Source organism: Octodon degus, unplaced genomic scaffold (genome assembly GCF_000260255.1).
Source record: "Octodon degus isolate 3935 unplaced genomic scaffold, OctDeg1.0 scaffold00064, whole genome shotgun sequence".
Taxonomy (NCBI): domain Eukaryota; kingdom Metazoa; phylum Chordata; class Mammalia; order Rodentia; family Octodontidae; genus Octodon; species Octodon degus.
The window spans coordinates 9,719,446-9,735,467 of NW_004524640.1; the positions used below are offsets into that span (position 1 = coordinate 9,719,446).

The 16,022-nt window shown below is 57.4% G+C and overlaps 1 protein-coding gene across 2 annotated transcripts in view; it reads left to right on the forward strand.

Moving 5' to 3' along the window:
- Nucleotides 1-12,576, forward strand: part of Gga1 (golgi associated, gamma adaptin ear containing, ARF binding protein 1) — a 20,105-nt gene extending 7,529 nt beyond the window's left edge. For both annotated transcript variants that reach the window (XM_004634592.2, XM_023718980.1), the window contains exons 4-17: nt 30-128; nt 941-1,064; nt 1,516-1,616; nt 2,312-2,392; nt 4,524-4,664; nt 4,738-4,819; nt 6,096-6,203; nt 7,024-7,176; nt 9,545-9,609; nt 9,885-10,057; nt 10,382-10,575; nt 11,121-11,290; nt 11,490-11,600; nt 11,680-12,576. In XM_004634592.2, the coding sequence (XP_004634649.1) occupies nt 30-128; nt 941-1,064; nt 1,516-1,616; nt 2,312-2,392; nt 4,524-4,664; nt 4,738-4,819; nt 6,096-6,203; nt 7,024-7,176; nt 9,545-9,609; nt 9,885-10,057; nt 10,382-10,575; nt 11,121-11,290; nt 11,490-11,600; nt 11,680-11,790 (1,713 nt within the window). In that variant the 3' untranslated portion in view covers nt 11,791-12,576. The remainder of the gene's footprint in view (nt 1-29; nt 129-940; nt 1,065-1,515; nt 1,617-2,311; nt 2,393-4,523; nt 4,665-4,737; nt 4,820-6,095; nt 6,204-7,023; nt 7,177-9,544; nt 9,610-9,884; nt 10,058-10,381; nt 10,576-11,120; nt 11,291-11,489; nt 11,601-11,679) is intronic.
- Nucleotides 12,577-16,022: the final 3,446 nt, after the last annotated feature.

Consider the following 16,022-nt stretch of genomic DNA (forward strand, 5'->3'; position numbering starts at 1 on the left):
TCCCGGGCCCCTCACTTCCTCTCCATCAGGTGCTGGAGACATGCATGAAGAGCTGCGGCAAGAGGTTCCACGACGAGGTGGGCAAGTTCCGCTTCCTGAACGAGCTCATCAAGGTTGTGTCTCCCAAGGTGCGTGCCCCTGGTTCTGGGTAGAGCGGTGGGAATGTTGGGGGGGGGGGGAATCCTGGGATGAGAAGGGCCCTTCCTGTGACCAGAGCTCGATGCCAGGTGCTACTGAGCTCTGCAATTGCCAGGAAGGTGGCTTGCCCAGCTCTAAGATCCCTTGATACTTACCTGGCCACAGCGCTCCACCTGGTCTCTGGCAGAAGGCCTCTCAGTCCCCACCACCCTGGAATGGCCTCCTTGGGGCATGGCATCCACAGCCACAGACTCGAGCTGGCAAGTGGGCCAGATTGGCCTTTGGTGTGCGGAGTTCTGTGGGAGAATGTGAACATGCTTGGAGGCCGTGAATGAGGGCTGTCCCTCAGTGCCCCTCGCTCCGCCCCATTCTGTGGCCAGAGCTGCTGAATGATCCTCCTGCCCAGGAGGAGGCGAGCCACCTCCCTAGCTGGTGTACTGCTGGCCGAGGGGTGTGGGGCCCTCAGTTCTGTACCTGCTCCTCCCTGGTCAGCTGGAAGCCTCTGGCTCCTTCTCAGCACAGGGTTGTCTGTGGGCCACCTCCGAGAAGGCGCTGTGGTATGGGCCTTCCCTGGTCAGCTCTTCATCTCCAGCACAGTGGGGAAACTGAGTCACAGGGGGCTGACCTGGGCAGTAAGCAACAGAGCTAGGAGGCGAGCTTAGCTTACCCCAAGCTGCTTGGGCAGAAATTGAGGACCCTGAGGCAGAGCTTCTCCAGGGGAGGCAGCCAGCTTGGTCTGGACTTGGGGCTGTCACAAGTAGGGCTGGGCAGTGTCACAGTGTCCCTCTCCTCTGCACTGAAGTACCTGGGCTCCCGGACATCAGAGAAGGTAAAGAACAAGATCTTAGAGCTGCTCTACAGCTGGACGGTCTGCCTGCCTGAGGAGGTGAAGATCGCAGAGGCCTACCAGATGCTGAAGAAGCAGGGTGAGGCAGCTGCAGGGTTCTAGGAGCTCCGGCCCGACAAGGTCATGGTCTGCCTTTAACTTCCAGAGAGCACAGGGCCTGTGGGACCTTTGGGTGGCTGTGCCAGAGGCCAGCCTGGGTATAGAAATGGTGGGTTTGGGTTAAGCTTCTCTTTTGAGGGTGGCCTCAAAATTTGAATACTCAAACTTTCTGCCCACACAATTCGATACACAGCTCAGAGGAAGCTCTGGCACTTCAGGCCCAGAGCCAGTGTGCTAGAGAAAGATCAACCCATTCCCAGCTCCCCACTGCCTCTGGCCTGGGACCTACTAACTGCCTTCTTTTTTTTTTTTTCCAAAGTTTTATTGATAAACAGCAATGAGACAGTTTCAAATCAAATTGGAAGTACAGTTTCAACAAATATTACACTGCATATATTCTCTAACTGCCTTCTTGACCCTGTCTACGCCAGGCATTGTGAAATCTGATCCCAGGCTTCCAGAAGATGCTGTCTTTCCCCAGCCCCCTCCTCGGCCCAAGAATGTGATTTTTGAAGATGAAGAGAAGTCCAAGGTGAGGCTGCGGAAAGAGCTGGGCACTTGGACCACTTGAAGCAGAGACTCCTATTGAGCTTGGTCCCTGTAGAAGGTGACAGGCAGCACTGATAAAGCTCTTCCTGGTGCCAAGAACGTCTAATACCTCGTGCCTGCATGTAACACAGAAGACGTCCCTGAGTTAGCTTGAGGTGTTCGCACGTCTTTTCTCTTTTTGAGACAAGATCTCACTGGGTTGTTCAGGCTGCCCTTGAGTTCCCTGTGTAGCCCAGGCTGGCCTCAAACTCCTGGCAGCCCTCCTGCCTCAGCCTCCTGAGTGCTGGGGTGACAGGCATGCACCATGCCTGCTGAGTTTGCATGTCTTTATGTAATAATGGATTAGACAATAAGGACTGAACAAAGAGGCAGAAGCAAACTCATCTTCCCAGCTCTGCTGGCCCCAGAGGGTGACCACATGCCCATGCCCTGGAAGACTTCTCAGAAAGCCACAGTGACACAGGAGGCTGCCATGGAGGACTCCCCTCCACCAGGCTCTCGGAGGAGGACTTAGCTCACAGTGCCTCTCCTGTCCTGTAGGATAGCTGCCGGGTGTTGGTAAATTCCTGCCCCTTCCCAGAGAGCTTTAGCAGCTTGCCCATATCCCACGGAATTGGGGCGCTGGCCTATGTCCCCCAGTCTGGCACTGCCCTCACAGAGGCACACCTGTCCCTGCAGATGCTGGCACGCCTGCTGAAGAGCTCTCACCCCGAGGACCTCCGAGCAGCCAACAAGCTCATCAAGGAGATGGTACAGGAGGTAAGGAGGGGCCCAGAGCACAGGGGGAGGCGAGCAAGGCATGGCACTGGGGCTGGTGTATGCACAGGCCAGGGGTCCTGCAGGGCCGTGGCCATCTGAGCTGACAGCCCACACAGACACCTGTGAGGCCGAGGCTGCTGCTCCCGGCCGTTAGACTTGACTGCAGGTGGGCATGGCTCCGTGGTAGAGGGCCTGCATGCAGCGCGGAAGCCTGGGTTCCACCCCCAGCTGCAAAAGAAAAATGAATTGCCCCCTAGTGGATGTTTTAAAGTATGTAGGTCAGTGTGTATGTGTGTATAAATATACATAGTCATGCGTGTGTCATGTATGAGTAAGTATAGGCTTGGAGTGGGGGGTACAGAAACTGAATTCAGGATCTTGTGCTTATCAGGCAGGTGCTGTGCCGTTGAGTACATCTCCAGCCTCAAGTAAATGCAGGTTGAAGGGGTACACTGAATCTTTGGGAGGACAGTGCTGAGAGCTGAACCCAGGGCCCTCACACTGAGCAACATCCCCAACCCTTTTTAACTTTATATATGAGAGAGAGACAGAGACAGAGACAGAGACAGAGACAGAGACAGAGACAGAGACAGGGTTTCACTGAGTTGCTAAGTTCTCCAGGCTTGAACTTGAACTTTCTGTCTTCCTGCCTCAGTCTCCTGGAGTCCTGGAGTTACAGACATGTGCCACAGCTCCCAGCTCTGATTTTTTTTTTTCAGAACTGGGGTTTGAACTCAGGCCCTTGCACTTGCCAGGGAAGTGCTTATACTACTGAGCCATCTCCTTGGCCCTAGGGTTTATATATATATATATATATATTCATTAGGTAAAGTCACAAAAGTTTGCAAGGCAGGTATGGTGTAACGCATAATCCTAGCACCCAGGAGGTAGAGGCAGGGGGATCACTGAGAGTTTGAGACCAACCTGGGCTATATAGTTGAAGGCCAGTCTGGATTGCATAGTGAGACCCTATCTCAAATAATAGATGATTAGTAGATAGCTAGATAGATGACAGATGATTGATAGATCAATAGATAGATAGGGCTGGGCTATAGCTTATGGGTAGAGCACCCCTGGCTTCAGTCCCCAGTACTTAAAAAGGTTTTCAGGACCGTTAGTAGCACGTTTGGGAGCAGCAGTGATGCTCAGTATAAAAGGTTGAGGGCTGCCAAGCAGCCGCCTGGGGCAGGAGGGGGCGAGGGCCGTCCAGCTGTAGCCCCGTGTGGCTGGATCATCAGATGTTTCTCTTGGAAGGAACCTGGGCTTTTGCATAAGTGTGGGCCTTGCTGCAGCTGCAGCTCGTCCTTCCAGAAGGCAAGTTAGTCTCAGTCTGGTGGGCCGGGCATCAGCTAGGGTCCTGGACCAGCTGTTGGATGCACCTTTGAGTGTCCTGCCCAGGCTGTGCAGAGGATGTGTCCAGGGGACAGAGGGCTCAAGTTCAGGGCTGTCCTGAAGGTCCGCGCTGTGTGCCAAGATGGCTGAGAGTCAGGGCCCTGCCAAGCAGGGAGACTGCCCGCCACACAGCACCTGCCTCCTTGCCCCTCTGTGAGGAAGGAACATGCCCAGCAAGACTGGGTGAAGGGTGGGGTCACATCCTGTGGCCACTTTTAAAGGCCCACATTCACTGGGTACCCACAGACACTGGAGGGATACTGCTTGCTTCTAGGTAGTGCTTGCTGACTGTAGCGGTTCCCTTTTACTGCCAAGCATGGGAACGTCCCCTCAAGGATCAGACACAGGAGAGCAGGGGTCACTTTGAGCACCAAGTGTGGATCTAGGGTGGGCTGGGGATGTTGCTCAGTGGCACAAGCTCCTGCTTGACAAATGCAAGGTCCTAAGTTTGATTCCTGGTACAAAAAAAAAAAAAAAGGCAGAGTGGATTTAGGGCTCTGGCTCCCAGAGCTGTGGCTGTAGTGTAGCTCCCAGGCTTAACTGGAGATTGCTGTGAGCTCCTACGAAGGCTGGGCCCAGGGGATCTGGCAGTGTGGGTGGAAGTGACTGCACTGGTGGCAGAGGGCTTCCAGGACCCGTGTGCCCTGTCCTAGGTGAAGTAAGCCCCACTACACCCTGTGTACCCTGTTCGGGTTTGGGCAGTGCCTGACATAGCTCTCACTGTGCGCTGCCTTCACAGGACCAGAAGCGCATGGAGAAGATCTCAAAGCGGGTGAACGCCATCGAGGAGGTGAACAATAACGTGAAGCTGCTGACAGAGATGGTGATGAGCCACAGCCAGGGCAGCGCAGCAGCTGGCAGCAGCGAGGACCTCATGAAGGTACACTGTGCCCTCTCCACTTGGCCCACGCCAGAGCCCCCTGGCCCTGACACTCCCACCCTGCTGCCCTCAGGAACTGTATCAGCGCTGTGAGCGGATGAGGCCCACACTATTCAGACTGGCCAGCGACACGGAAGACAATGATGAGGCCTTAGGTGAGCCCCGCCCTAGAGCTGGAGTCCAGTGCTGTCTCTCTAGCTCCACCTCCCCAGGCCCTGTTGGGCATCTGCAGTTGCAGGAAGCCTCCATGAGGGGGCCCCCTTTCCCAGCACTGGTGAGTTTCTCCATTAGAAGGGAGCAGAGTAGAGGCTGCCTGCTCTGAGAGGCCTCTGGGACAAGCTCATTAGCAGGCGTCTCACTCACTGCCCCACAGCTGCAGAGGAGGACTGTCCCATGTCACAGCTGGTGCTCAGAGATGGAAATGACCAGAGTGTTAGGAAAGCGGGGGTGGGGCATAGGGGGAGAGTATAACCAAGGATTGTGCCTCCCACTGTCCTCCCACCCCCCAAGATTGAGCTGAAAGCCCAGCACTCTGGGAGGCTGAGGCAGGAGGATCACAAGTTGAAGCCCAACGGGGCAACTTAGAAAAATGCTGTCTCAAAATAAAACATAGAAAGGGCTGGGTATGTAGTTCAGTGTGAAGGCCTTGGGTTCAGACATTAGTACCACCAAAAAAAAAAAAAAAAAAAAGCAAAGATCCAGATGGATCCTGCTGCCCGAGCACTTCCAAAGCTGAGCCTGGAAGTGTGCATGGAGGCAGCTTCTGCACAGGTCCTTTTCCTTGTCGCTGCCTGCTGTCAGCTAGAGCCCCCAGGCATTTCTTGCTCACCTGCAACAGTGCATAGAGCCCCTCCTGTGGCCAGAACACTGGGTCTCCCACCCAAAGACCTCACTGCCCTGGCACCCAAGAAGGCACCTAGTTGGTGCCCGGTGCTGTTCTGGGCCTGCGGGCATGGGACTGTGATCCCAGGTGAGCAGAGCTCCTGGGGGGATTGCAGCCCAGGAGAAGAGATGGGCGATGAGCCACAACTCGAACAGCGGCAGTTTTTCAGACAGGGGTGAGTGGCTTGGAGAGAAATGAGTGGGGAGAAATGACAGGCAGGGCTGGATGAGGTCAGGGAAGACCTGAAGCAGATGGAGAAGCCACAGGGGTAGCTTTGGGTGATGACGAGAGCAGTAAGAGATGAAGGAGTACAGAAATTAGGGATGTCCAACAGCAGGGACCACACAGAGCTGTGGGAGGGACAGCACGCCCGGGATATTCCAGGACAGCCAGGCAGTGTGGCAGGTGAGCCGGAGGTAACAAAGGACCCGGGTCTTGGAACTAGATGGGGAGCTTCAGCCTTTCCCCTCCCACAAGCTGCACTGGAGGGGGTTCTCGCCTCCCCACCCAGACGCCCCATTGTCTGCTTTGCCCTCCTGCCTCTACAGCAGAGATCCTGCAGGCCAATGACAACCTCACCCAGGTGATCAACCTCTACAAGCAGCTGGTGCGGGGTGAGGAGGTCAATGGCGATGCCGCGGCCAGCTCCATCCCTGGTGAGGAGGGGGCAGGCAAGCTGAGGGGGTGGGTGGGCACTTTGGGGTGGCATGCTGGCCCCAGAGCTGGTGATGTGACTGCCGGGAGCACCCTGGCCCCTTAAGATGGGGAAAGGCACAGGGAGGGAGCAGAGCTGAAGCCTGTGCCAGGCCTGCAGCTGCGGAGGAGGAGGCTGACCGCGCCGGGGAGTGGTGGGGACGAGCAGAGAAGGCAGGCTTTTCTTCTCTGAATCTTCACTGAATCTGGCACCTGTGCCCAGGTTGGACGACACCCCTTAAGCTTGATTTGGTGATCAGAGGGAAGGTGGGAGGATGGAATATAAAACATCACCATCTCAGCTCCAAGCTGCCCCAGGGTCGGCCCAGAGATCAGAGAAGACGCTAGAAGTGGCCCTGCTGGGAAGAGAGGTAGGGTGTGCATGGAGGCAGCAAAGCGCATGAAGGGTTCAGGGACACCAGGGAATATAGTCATGTCCTGCACAACAACACAGAGGTTGGAGGGCAGCCACAGAGCCACCAGAGGTGGTCCCAAGACATCATAGCCAGTGATAGCACCCCGCCTGGGTATTCAAGCTAGGGACATGTTTTATAGAACCTGGCTCTGTCATTAGTGGGGCATGACTGTGTTCTGAGTAGACACACCCCTGTGCTATAGAAGGGGCCCTGTGGGCAGGCTTCAGTGCTGGGCTGGTGTGGACATGACAAGGAGGCTGGAGGCTACTGGGGGGGGGGCAGAAGGATGGGTGTCATTACCACGAAACCTGGAGCACCCCACGAGCTGCCTGACACCAGGGCTTACCCACTGTCCTTCCCTGCCCAGGGAGCACCTCGGCCCTGCTGGACCTCTCAGGCCTGGACCTCCCTCCTGCTGGCACTAACTACCCAGCTGTGCCCACCCATCCTGGCAACCAAGCAAGTCCTGAGCGGTCCAGCGCGTCAGTTTCCCTGCTTGATGACGAGCTCATGTCTCTGGGTGAGGATGGGCTGGGTGGAGGAGGGGGAGGGCCCTGTGGGGCAGCTGCCCTCGCAGCCGGCTAAGCACTGGTGTTAGGCGCCACAGATGTGAAGCCAGCAGAGGTGTGGGTAGATACTGGGCCGCGTCCTGGCTGAGAGCCGAGGCTCAGGGAAGCCTGGAGCAGTGCACAGTTGTAGGGTGAGTGGCCAGGCAGACTGGCCCACTGACAAGCTGGCCACACCCAAGTTCTGGCCACAGGACAGCTAGGGACTTCCCTGTGGCCGTTTGGACCTGGAGTTGGGGCTGGCCAGGCAGAAGCCTAGCATCTCCCCGCCCAAGAGGATGAGGAGTGCCTCATTCCAGAAGCCCAGGAAGCTCTAGACCAGCAGAGGCCCGGGCCCAGCATACTCCAGGCCAGACTAGCGGTCCCACCCTGGAGCAGTCCAGCAGGCCCTCTAGTGGAGCTGGGTTGGGCAAGAGAGGTACAGGGGCTGCTTCAAGCCACCTGAGGTGGGCCTGTCATTCCGGCTTCGATCCCGTAGTGTGCTGAGACAGCAGTTGAAACTGGACGTGGTGGTGTGCGCCTGTAATCCCAGCTCTTGGGAGGCTGTAAACAGGCGGATCACTATGAGTCTGATCCAGTAGTGAGACTCTAAATACCATGTAGACCCTTCTCTAAAAAAATACCCAAAAAAAGCCACCTGAGGGACAGTGGTGCAGACTCAGTCACTGTGTTTTCTGAGTCTCCCTGAACCTGGAGCTGGGGTGCAGCTCAGTGGCAGGGTGCTTGCCTAGCATGCATGAGGTGGTAGGGGCCCTGAGCCCCACAGTCTGCCCAACACAATGCCCATCGTCATGCCCCACCTTACCCCAGACAGCCTTCCCCACACCTCAAGCACCAGAGTCGTCTATGTCCCCAGGAACAGTGAGGACAGCAGCAGTCGGGGCTGTGGGAGGAGGCTGTGAGGCTGCACCACCTGCTGAGCCACCCTGCTGCTCTGACCTCTTGTCCCCGGAAGAGGAGGGTGAGAGGGTAGAAGTGGTGCTGACCTGCAGCTGCCTTAACAGGCTGGCGTGGGAGCCTCCCCCGGTTCTTGGCCTCATTCAGTGCCAGGGTGACAAGGGAGAGAGACTGACTCCTTCTGGGAGGCAGAGCACATGCAGAACGAGGGGGCCACATGAGGCAAGGGCTCATCCTACATGGAGGACCAGAAGGGTAGTGGTGGACAGGGAATTGACAGCGATGTTGATGGAGCCATCCCTGGGGGAGAAGCAAGGTGCACTTGTACCTCTTGCCCCCAGCTGCTTCTGCAGTCCTGAGCCTCCTGCTTCCTTCTGGTTTCTTCTCAAAGGCCACAAGTATAGGAACCAAAAGAGCCAGACAGACTGCCATGGCCCTGAGGACCATAGAGAGCCTCGGCGACAAGGGATACTGTCCTGTGCTCCTGAGGGTGGCACTAGGCCTCCTGTCTGCTGTGAGGCACTGGTGAAGGAAGGGTCCAGGTCATGACACATGTACTCCAAGACATCTGCTGCCATTGTGGCTTCGTTTAAAGGTGAAGCCCAGGAGACTGTCAGCCCTGGGTCCCTCGCAGGAGTAGCAGAGCTGTGTCCTGACTTCAGCAATCGGGAGGTGCAGGAACCACAGCTGGATGAGGCTGCTGTCCAGCTGTGTGGCTGGGGCGGGTCCCATAGCCCCTCGCCTTCCCTTTCCTCATCTGCCTTTTACTCCCGTTCTGTGGTATGGAGGGCTGAGCTTCTCAGCTGCACGCCCAGCCCAGCCCACAGCTGCCTCCTGAGGTTGTTTGTGGCCTGAGGGAGACTTGCACGGAGCATGGCCAGCCCCTGGGCACATGTCAGCAGTCACCTCTGCCTGCCAGAGGACACCTCCCTTTGGCCTTCACTCATCAGCATTTTCTAGAAACTGGATAACTCGTCTTCAGCTAGGTCTAATTTGGGGTGAATTCAGCTAGGGGTGTTCAGGACAGTGGACAGGTGGTCAGCAGTCCAGTCCCAGGGCCTCGGTCCACACATTGTTACACCCAAGGGGACACAGGCTAAGATGGCAACATGCCCTCCCCATGGCGACCTTTGTGAGTGGGCTGTCAGGCGGCCACAGTGCTGACCTGCTTGCCTGGGCCCTAAGGCAAGGGACCCATTTCCCCTCCCGTCACGGCCTGTGGGACTGAGCAGAGAGTCCTGGCTGTGTCACTGAGCAAGGGGAAGAGGAAGTGAGTGTGGGCTGCGGGATGGGCCTTCAGGACTCAGATTTTTGCTCTCTGAGCTGAGCCTCTCAGAGAGGGGGACTGGGGCGGGACCCCAAGGCAACACACAGCCCCCTGCCTCAGTGCCCTTACTCCAGCCCTGTCTCTTGCCCTTCCCCCAGGCCTGAGTGACCCCACGCTCCCTTCAGGCCCCAGTTTGGATGGAGCTGGATGGAACAGTTTTCAGGTAGGAGGGAACCAGCCTAGCCCAGCCCTGTCCCCAAGTCAGGGACAACAAAGGGATGGAGGGAAGGGGAGGGATTGAGTCGCTCAACCCCAGGGAAAAGGAAGGCAGCCAGTTGTCTTCCCACCTGTGGTTGGCCCTGAAACCATAACCCAGCCTCAGGGTTGAGCTGGAGCTCCCATGTCACTTACACAAGGGAGGTCCCTGCCAGTGGCACTGTCCTCTTTTCTGAGTGTCTTCCCCATGGGTACCTGGTCTCTTTACCTTTTACCCCGTAGTCTTCAGATGGCGCTGAGCACCCAGCCCCTGCTCTGGCCCAGGCCCCCAGCATCGACAGCCGGCCCGCAGCACAGACGCCTCTGGCCACGAGCAGTGGCTTGGATGACCTAGACCTCCTGGGGAAGACCCTTCTGCAGCAGTCGTTGCCCCCCGAGGCCCAGCAAGTGCGGTGGTGAGTACCACCATGTGTGGCACAGGGACAGACTTATTGCTGGCTGGGTGCTGGTGTGCCTAGCACTGCCCTTGCCCTGGTAACGAAGGACCACAGCAGGCTCAGCATGGAGCTTATGTGCCCACTCACACCCTCGGGATGCCAGCGCCCTAGAGAAAGACCAGAGGGGTGGCAGCCCTGGGGAGGACTCGTGTACAGGGCAGTGGGCAGGAAAGACCGGGGCCAGAGAGACAGTGGTGGCAGGGCCAGCAAGCGCAGCATCTCCTGGGCCGTGATCTCTCAGCACACAAAGGATTCTTTCTTAATGCGCTGTCCCCCAATAAGGGAGAAGCAGCAGCCAGCCCCCCGGCTGACACTCCGTGACCTGCAGAACAAGAGCACGTCCAGTTCACCGAGTTCGGGTCCTGCCAGCCTCCTCCACGCTGGGTCCCCAGAGCCTCCGGGGCCTCTGCAGCAGCCCATGCCTACTGAGCTGTCCCTCGCCAACGTCACTGTGCCCCTCGAATCCATCAAACCCAGTGAGTGGGGTGTGACAGCCTCCTAGGCCCCTGCACCATCGAGCCCTTTCCTTCCCACCCTTACCCTTATCAGCTGTTCTGAAAGCTCCGGGTCACACAGGACTTCTTCAGACAGCCTGCTTCCCTGAGACTATGAAGTCAAACTGTGATGAAGACCCGGCTCCAGGCCCGGGGCATCTGCTGGCTTGGAGTAGCAGGGCCCATCACCTGGTACAGGCCTTGAACAGACAGGACTGCCCAGTCCTTGGTACCCTCCGTCTCTGTGACCTCACTGTGATTTGGTGTCACATCCTGGATTTCCCTGTCTTACCAGCAGGAGAACTCCAATCCCAGAATGGGCAGCGACTATGACAGGATCACATGTAAAAATGTGACCAAAGCTCTTAGGAGTCTTCCATCCCAGTGCAGGAGTGGGCGTGGGCTGTGGGGCAGCTGCAGGCTGGGTGTGACCTCCACCGTCAAACTCTGAGTAGCACCAGGAGTGCAGGCGAGGCTCTGGGGCAGGGAGCTGGCCCACTCACTGCCCTGCCACCTTTCCCCCTCAGGCAGCATCCTGCCCGTGACTGTGTATGACCAGCATGGCTTCCGAGTGCTCTTCCACTTCGCCCGGGACCCGCTGCCGGGGCGCTCAGATGTGCTGGTGGTGGTAGTTTCTATGCTGAGCACTGCTCCACAACCCATCCGCAACATCGTTTTCCAGTCTGCCGTCCCCAAGGTGACATCATGTGGCAGGGGGACTTGGGACTTGGGGGCTGGGGGCACTGGATGGGTTGGAGCAAGGTCTATTGCCGGGAAGCAGGGGATCTAGATGGTAGAGCTCTCAGGACCCTCAGGGGCACCACAAGCTGGACCAGGTCCTCAGCATCAGGGACAGCATCTAAGCCCAATGTGCCTTCCTGCCCTGCCACCCTCAGGTCATGAAGGTGAAGCTCCAGCCACCGTCAGGCACAGAGCTTCCCGCGTTCAACCCCATCGTCCACCCCTCAGCCATCACCCAGGTCCTGCTGCTTGCCAACCCACAGAAGGTGAGGGCTGGCTGCAACAGGGTGGTGTGGGGGTCCTCCTGCTCCCTTACTGACTTTGGCCTCACCTTCTGTGTCCCAGGAGAAGGTTCGCCTCCGCTACAAGCTCATCTTTACCATGGGCGACCAGACCTACAACGAGATGGGGGATGTGGACCAATTCCCCCCACCAGAAACCTGGGGGAGCCTCTAAAACAGAGGAGCTGGGGAGAGGAGGGGATGGAGGGCCAGTTGCTTTCCAGCCTGGGCAGGGGCTGTGGTGGCCTAGGACACTCTGCTCCCCATGGCCACCTTCCCCTGGCCTGGTGCTTCTCCCCTCACTGCTGGGGTAGCCAAGTGACCCCTCTCTCCCACGCTCTGCTGCGCCCACTGAGCCAAACCCGGCAGGAGGCTGGGCCTGGGTTTGCACTGCTGGGAGCCTAAAGCAGGGGAGCTGTGGGGCTGGGAAGGACTTGGGGTCAAGGGGAGGACGCACAGCCATTGGGTGCAGCCCTGCCCCTGGCCTGGGGTGGGTCTTCCCCACCTGTCTTATGCCTTACGGGAAGGCCCAGCCATAAGCCATGCTGGAGCTGGGGACCAGCCGGCCTCCTTGTTTGGAACCCAGTACTATGGAGGCGACACCTGTGCCCCCAGCTCTTTGCACTCTTGGTATATGGTTTGGCTCTCTTCTTTTGGAGTTTGGCCGTGTGGCCACAGTCTTGGGGCCATGTTGGGGAGCCCCACATAGCCCCCACTCCTGGGGTCTTCCCTTCGCTGCCAGCCTCCTAAGGGGCTGTGGAGTCCAAAGGCAGTGCAAGAGGCCGGTGGCCTCCAAGGGGCTGCAGAGCATCTGGGGTTCTCCATGTGTGTCCACTCATTGGCCCTCCTGGGACCTCCAGTGGACATCACCTCACATCTGTCCATCTGTCTGTCTGTGGTCAGAAGTGGAGTCTGTGTGAGTGAGAGCAGAAGTATTTATGAAAATAAAACATCCTTTTTCCTGGAATGGCTGCTCTCTGGCCCTCTGATGGTGGGGCAGTCGCCTGCCGACCTCCCTGCTGCCTTCTGGGGATCAGGCCTCTCCCCATCCCCACCCCACCCTGCACCAAAAGAGGCCCACTGCAGGGGCTGGGGCGGCTGCTGAGTCACCAGAGAGGGCCCTGAAGTGTCCCAGCTGGAAGTGAGCAGCCGCAGCTGCTGGAAGCACTGAGGGGTGCCTGGCTCAGAACTTCCCCCTGCTGCCTGTGCCTTCAGCACGGGACTGCGCTCCCTTGAGCCCCAGCTTCCTGGAGGCCACTCCCAGGAAGCAGCGTTCCAGCCTCAGCCTGCCAGGACTGGCCAGGAACCCTGAGCTGGGTGCCCCTACTCCTGGCTCAGGATTTTCTGAGTGGTGGCTGGGGCCATAGCAGGCCAGAGGGAGCTGGAGCACAGCCAGAAAGCTGGTCCAGAGGAGGAGCCAGGCCCACACTGCCCTGCCTATCTGTGGTAGGAGGCTGTCCACCCCTTCTCTAAGCAGATGTCGATGTGCTTTTTAAAGCCATGCAAAGTCACACACTTAACCACTTTCACTTGCTCTGATGACGTGTTTCCTGGTTTGCACTTGGTGCTGAACCTTTTCTATAGCGCTGACACTTGGGGGAGAGTGGTGCGGGGCTCCCACTCCCCTGCAGATGCAGGACCCTGCCACAGGTGCAGGTGAAACTCCTCCAGGATGGCTGAGGCACATGATGCAGGAGTGGGCCTCCCAGTCCCCGAAGAGCGCCACCTAGGAGTGTCGCATTGCCTGCTGAGTTGGGCATCTGGGTGTCCTGTGAGTTTGAAGTGCTTCCATTCTGGCCTTCATTTAGTTCCTTGTCTGAAAGGCACAGCACAGACTAAGGCTCTTCTGAGCTTCCTGTGCGGAAGGGCTCAGGCTTGTGGGCTCTGAGTCCTGAGTCCCCCTCTTCATCCTTAGCCATTGCTGTCTGCTGTGCTAGTGCTCCTGGACAGCCATACACACCCTGACCCTCCCAATCTGTCAATTCAGACAGGTCTGGAATTAGAGGTCAGGCTGAGGTGTATTCACTGACCCTTGCAATTTGACCACAGCCACCAAGCCAAGAGCATTGGGACTTCCCAGACTTCAAAGCCGCACATCCATCTCGGCTTGTTTGGCCAGAGCCAGCAGTTTGTGTTTTAGTAACTGGAGTGCACTGTGCTCATGTGTTCAAGGAAGTCAGAGTGGCGCAGTGGCCTCTGCTGGCCCGGGGAGGCCACATGTGCCCTCAATCTGTGAAGCTCAAAGCCAGCCCTGCCCAGCAAGCAGACAAGGGGGGCTGGGGCAAGCTGAAGCTGCGTCTGCTTCCTGCGAAGGCACAGAACTACACTGTGAAAACGCAAAAAGCTAAGGCTCTGGGTGTAAGTGAAGTATTAGGGCTCACACACGCAAGGCAGAGTGGGGGCCAGCAGTCTCAGGAAGCAGTGTCCAGTGTGGTGACGCCTTGCTCTTGCCTCCAACCACCCACCACCACCAGCAGCCCTCAGCCCTCCCCGCCTGTGCTTCCCTGGGCTGGTATCAGGACACACTGCACCAGGACTATGATTGAGTCCTCCCAGCCTTCTGGAAAGTTCCACTGGCTTGAGGAAAGCACACCTGCGCCCAGCTGCTCCACACGGCAGCCACTGCTGGGAAGGCAGTGCCAGTACGGCCACAACCTAGCAGTGTGTCAACCTCCTAAGATGGGGTGTTAACTGCTGCTACCACCTCAGCGCCTGCTACTGGCTGCCCTGCCCACATCCTGCTCAGGCTCCACCAGAGCCCTACCCAGAGCGTGACAAGAAGCTTTCACAGACAAATCCATGCCAAGGCTGTGGGCCCCTCCTCCTGGCTATGGGTTACGACAGGGACATTACTAGTGTTCCGGGCAGTGGGTTTGCAGGCTGTCAGATCTGCCTGTTGGCTTGGCCTTTACTACTTAGCCAGCCAGCTGAGGCAAGAGCCTGTGAGGTGAGGACAAAGATGATAACCTCACTGGAGGCTAAGCAAAAGCCCGACAATGTCTCGGGCTATCTCCGGGTAGCTGAGGCAGAAATGAGGGTAAAGTGTCTCTCCACTCCTGACTTCCTGTGGGCTGAATAATGAGTTAGCAAGAAATAGTGGCAGGTGCTTTTTAAAACTTCTTATACCTTTATTTATTGATAGGCTATTTTTTTAGACAGGATTTTACTACAGAGTTTAGGCTGCCTTTGCATTCACTTTGTAGTCCAGGCTGGCTTTGAACTCCCAGCAATCCTCCTGTCTCGGCCTCCTGAGGTCTGGGAGCACAGGCAAGCACCACCACACCTGGCTTTGCCTTCATTTATTTAACCCAGCAACCCAGGGGTCCACTGTCCTAGGGGAGAATGCTGGGACAGAGAGGTGGATGTCTTGCCCAAGATGACTCAGCTAGTGACAGCCAGACCCGGACAGGCAAGCTCCATCCGCGCCGTCCCACCCACTCTTTGCTGACCAAATGTCCATTGACGACATCCTCACTTGCCATTCAGGTCATCCGTGTCTACTACATTCCCATGACTGTCCCCAGCAGAGACCACAGAGATCCACTGAGCCAACACGCTGCTTGGTTGAGGAAGGAACAGGCTGACAGTGACCTCAAAGGTTCCCTCTGCACTCTTAGTTCTAAAGCACCCCAGTCCCGGTGCTCACTTATGGAAACTCCTGGCTTTGTCAGCCCTTATGTTGCAACATCCTACCGAGGAACAGCCTGTGAGCCAAACTTTCAAGCTCCCAGCCATCTGTGATTCAGCATACAAGTGTGACAAGGGAGGCCCCAAGGTACACGGGTCACCCAGCCAGAGGTATGGCAGCCCCACCCAATTCAGTCCCAGAAGTCTCTTGGGTCCAGTGGGAGGGGAGCCTAGACCAGGGTGGAGCAGGGAGGGCAACAGTGTGAGCCGCCTGTTAGTGAGACTCAGGCTATCTGCTGGCACAGCTGGGCCAGACTAGGGGGGACAGAGTATAAGCCAGATCCTTCCCTCGGGAACCTTCAGGCCAGCTGAGCAACTGGACGTGCTGAAGCCTAGTGTGACATAGGCAGGAGACTGGGTGGGCACAGGGCAGGAGCACCCTGGAGTTCAGTGACCCCCTAGGAGACAGGAGGGATGGTACCTGGGGTCCAGTTGCTGACTTGGGAATCCTGTTTCCTCGGGCCACATCTAGTAGTGTCTACCCATTGCAGAGACCCATGAGAGATCTACCCAAACTGAGCTCAAACATAGAGGGCAAGGTAGAAGGTCAGGACCAGAACCCAGATCATCCAAACACAGCGCCACATTTTGGGAAGCCAAATCTACACTCCCTATGGATTGTCCCCCCACTAGTGATCCCCGAGTCCTACCCCTTCTCTAGAATCCCTTCCCCCAAATCACGGGCCATAGCCTTCTGGTTGGGGTGATGGTGACCCAGGC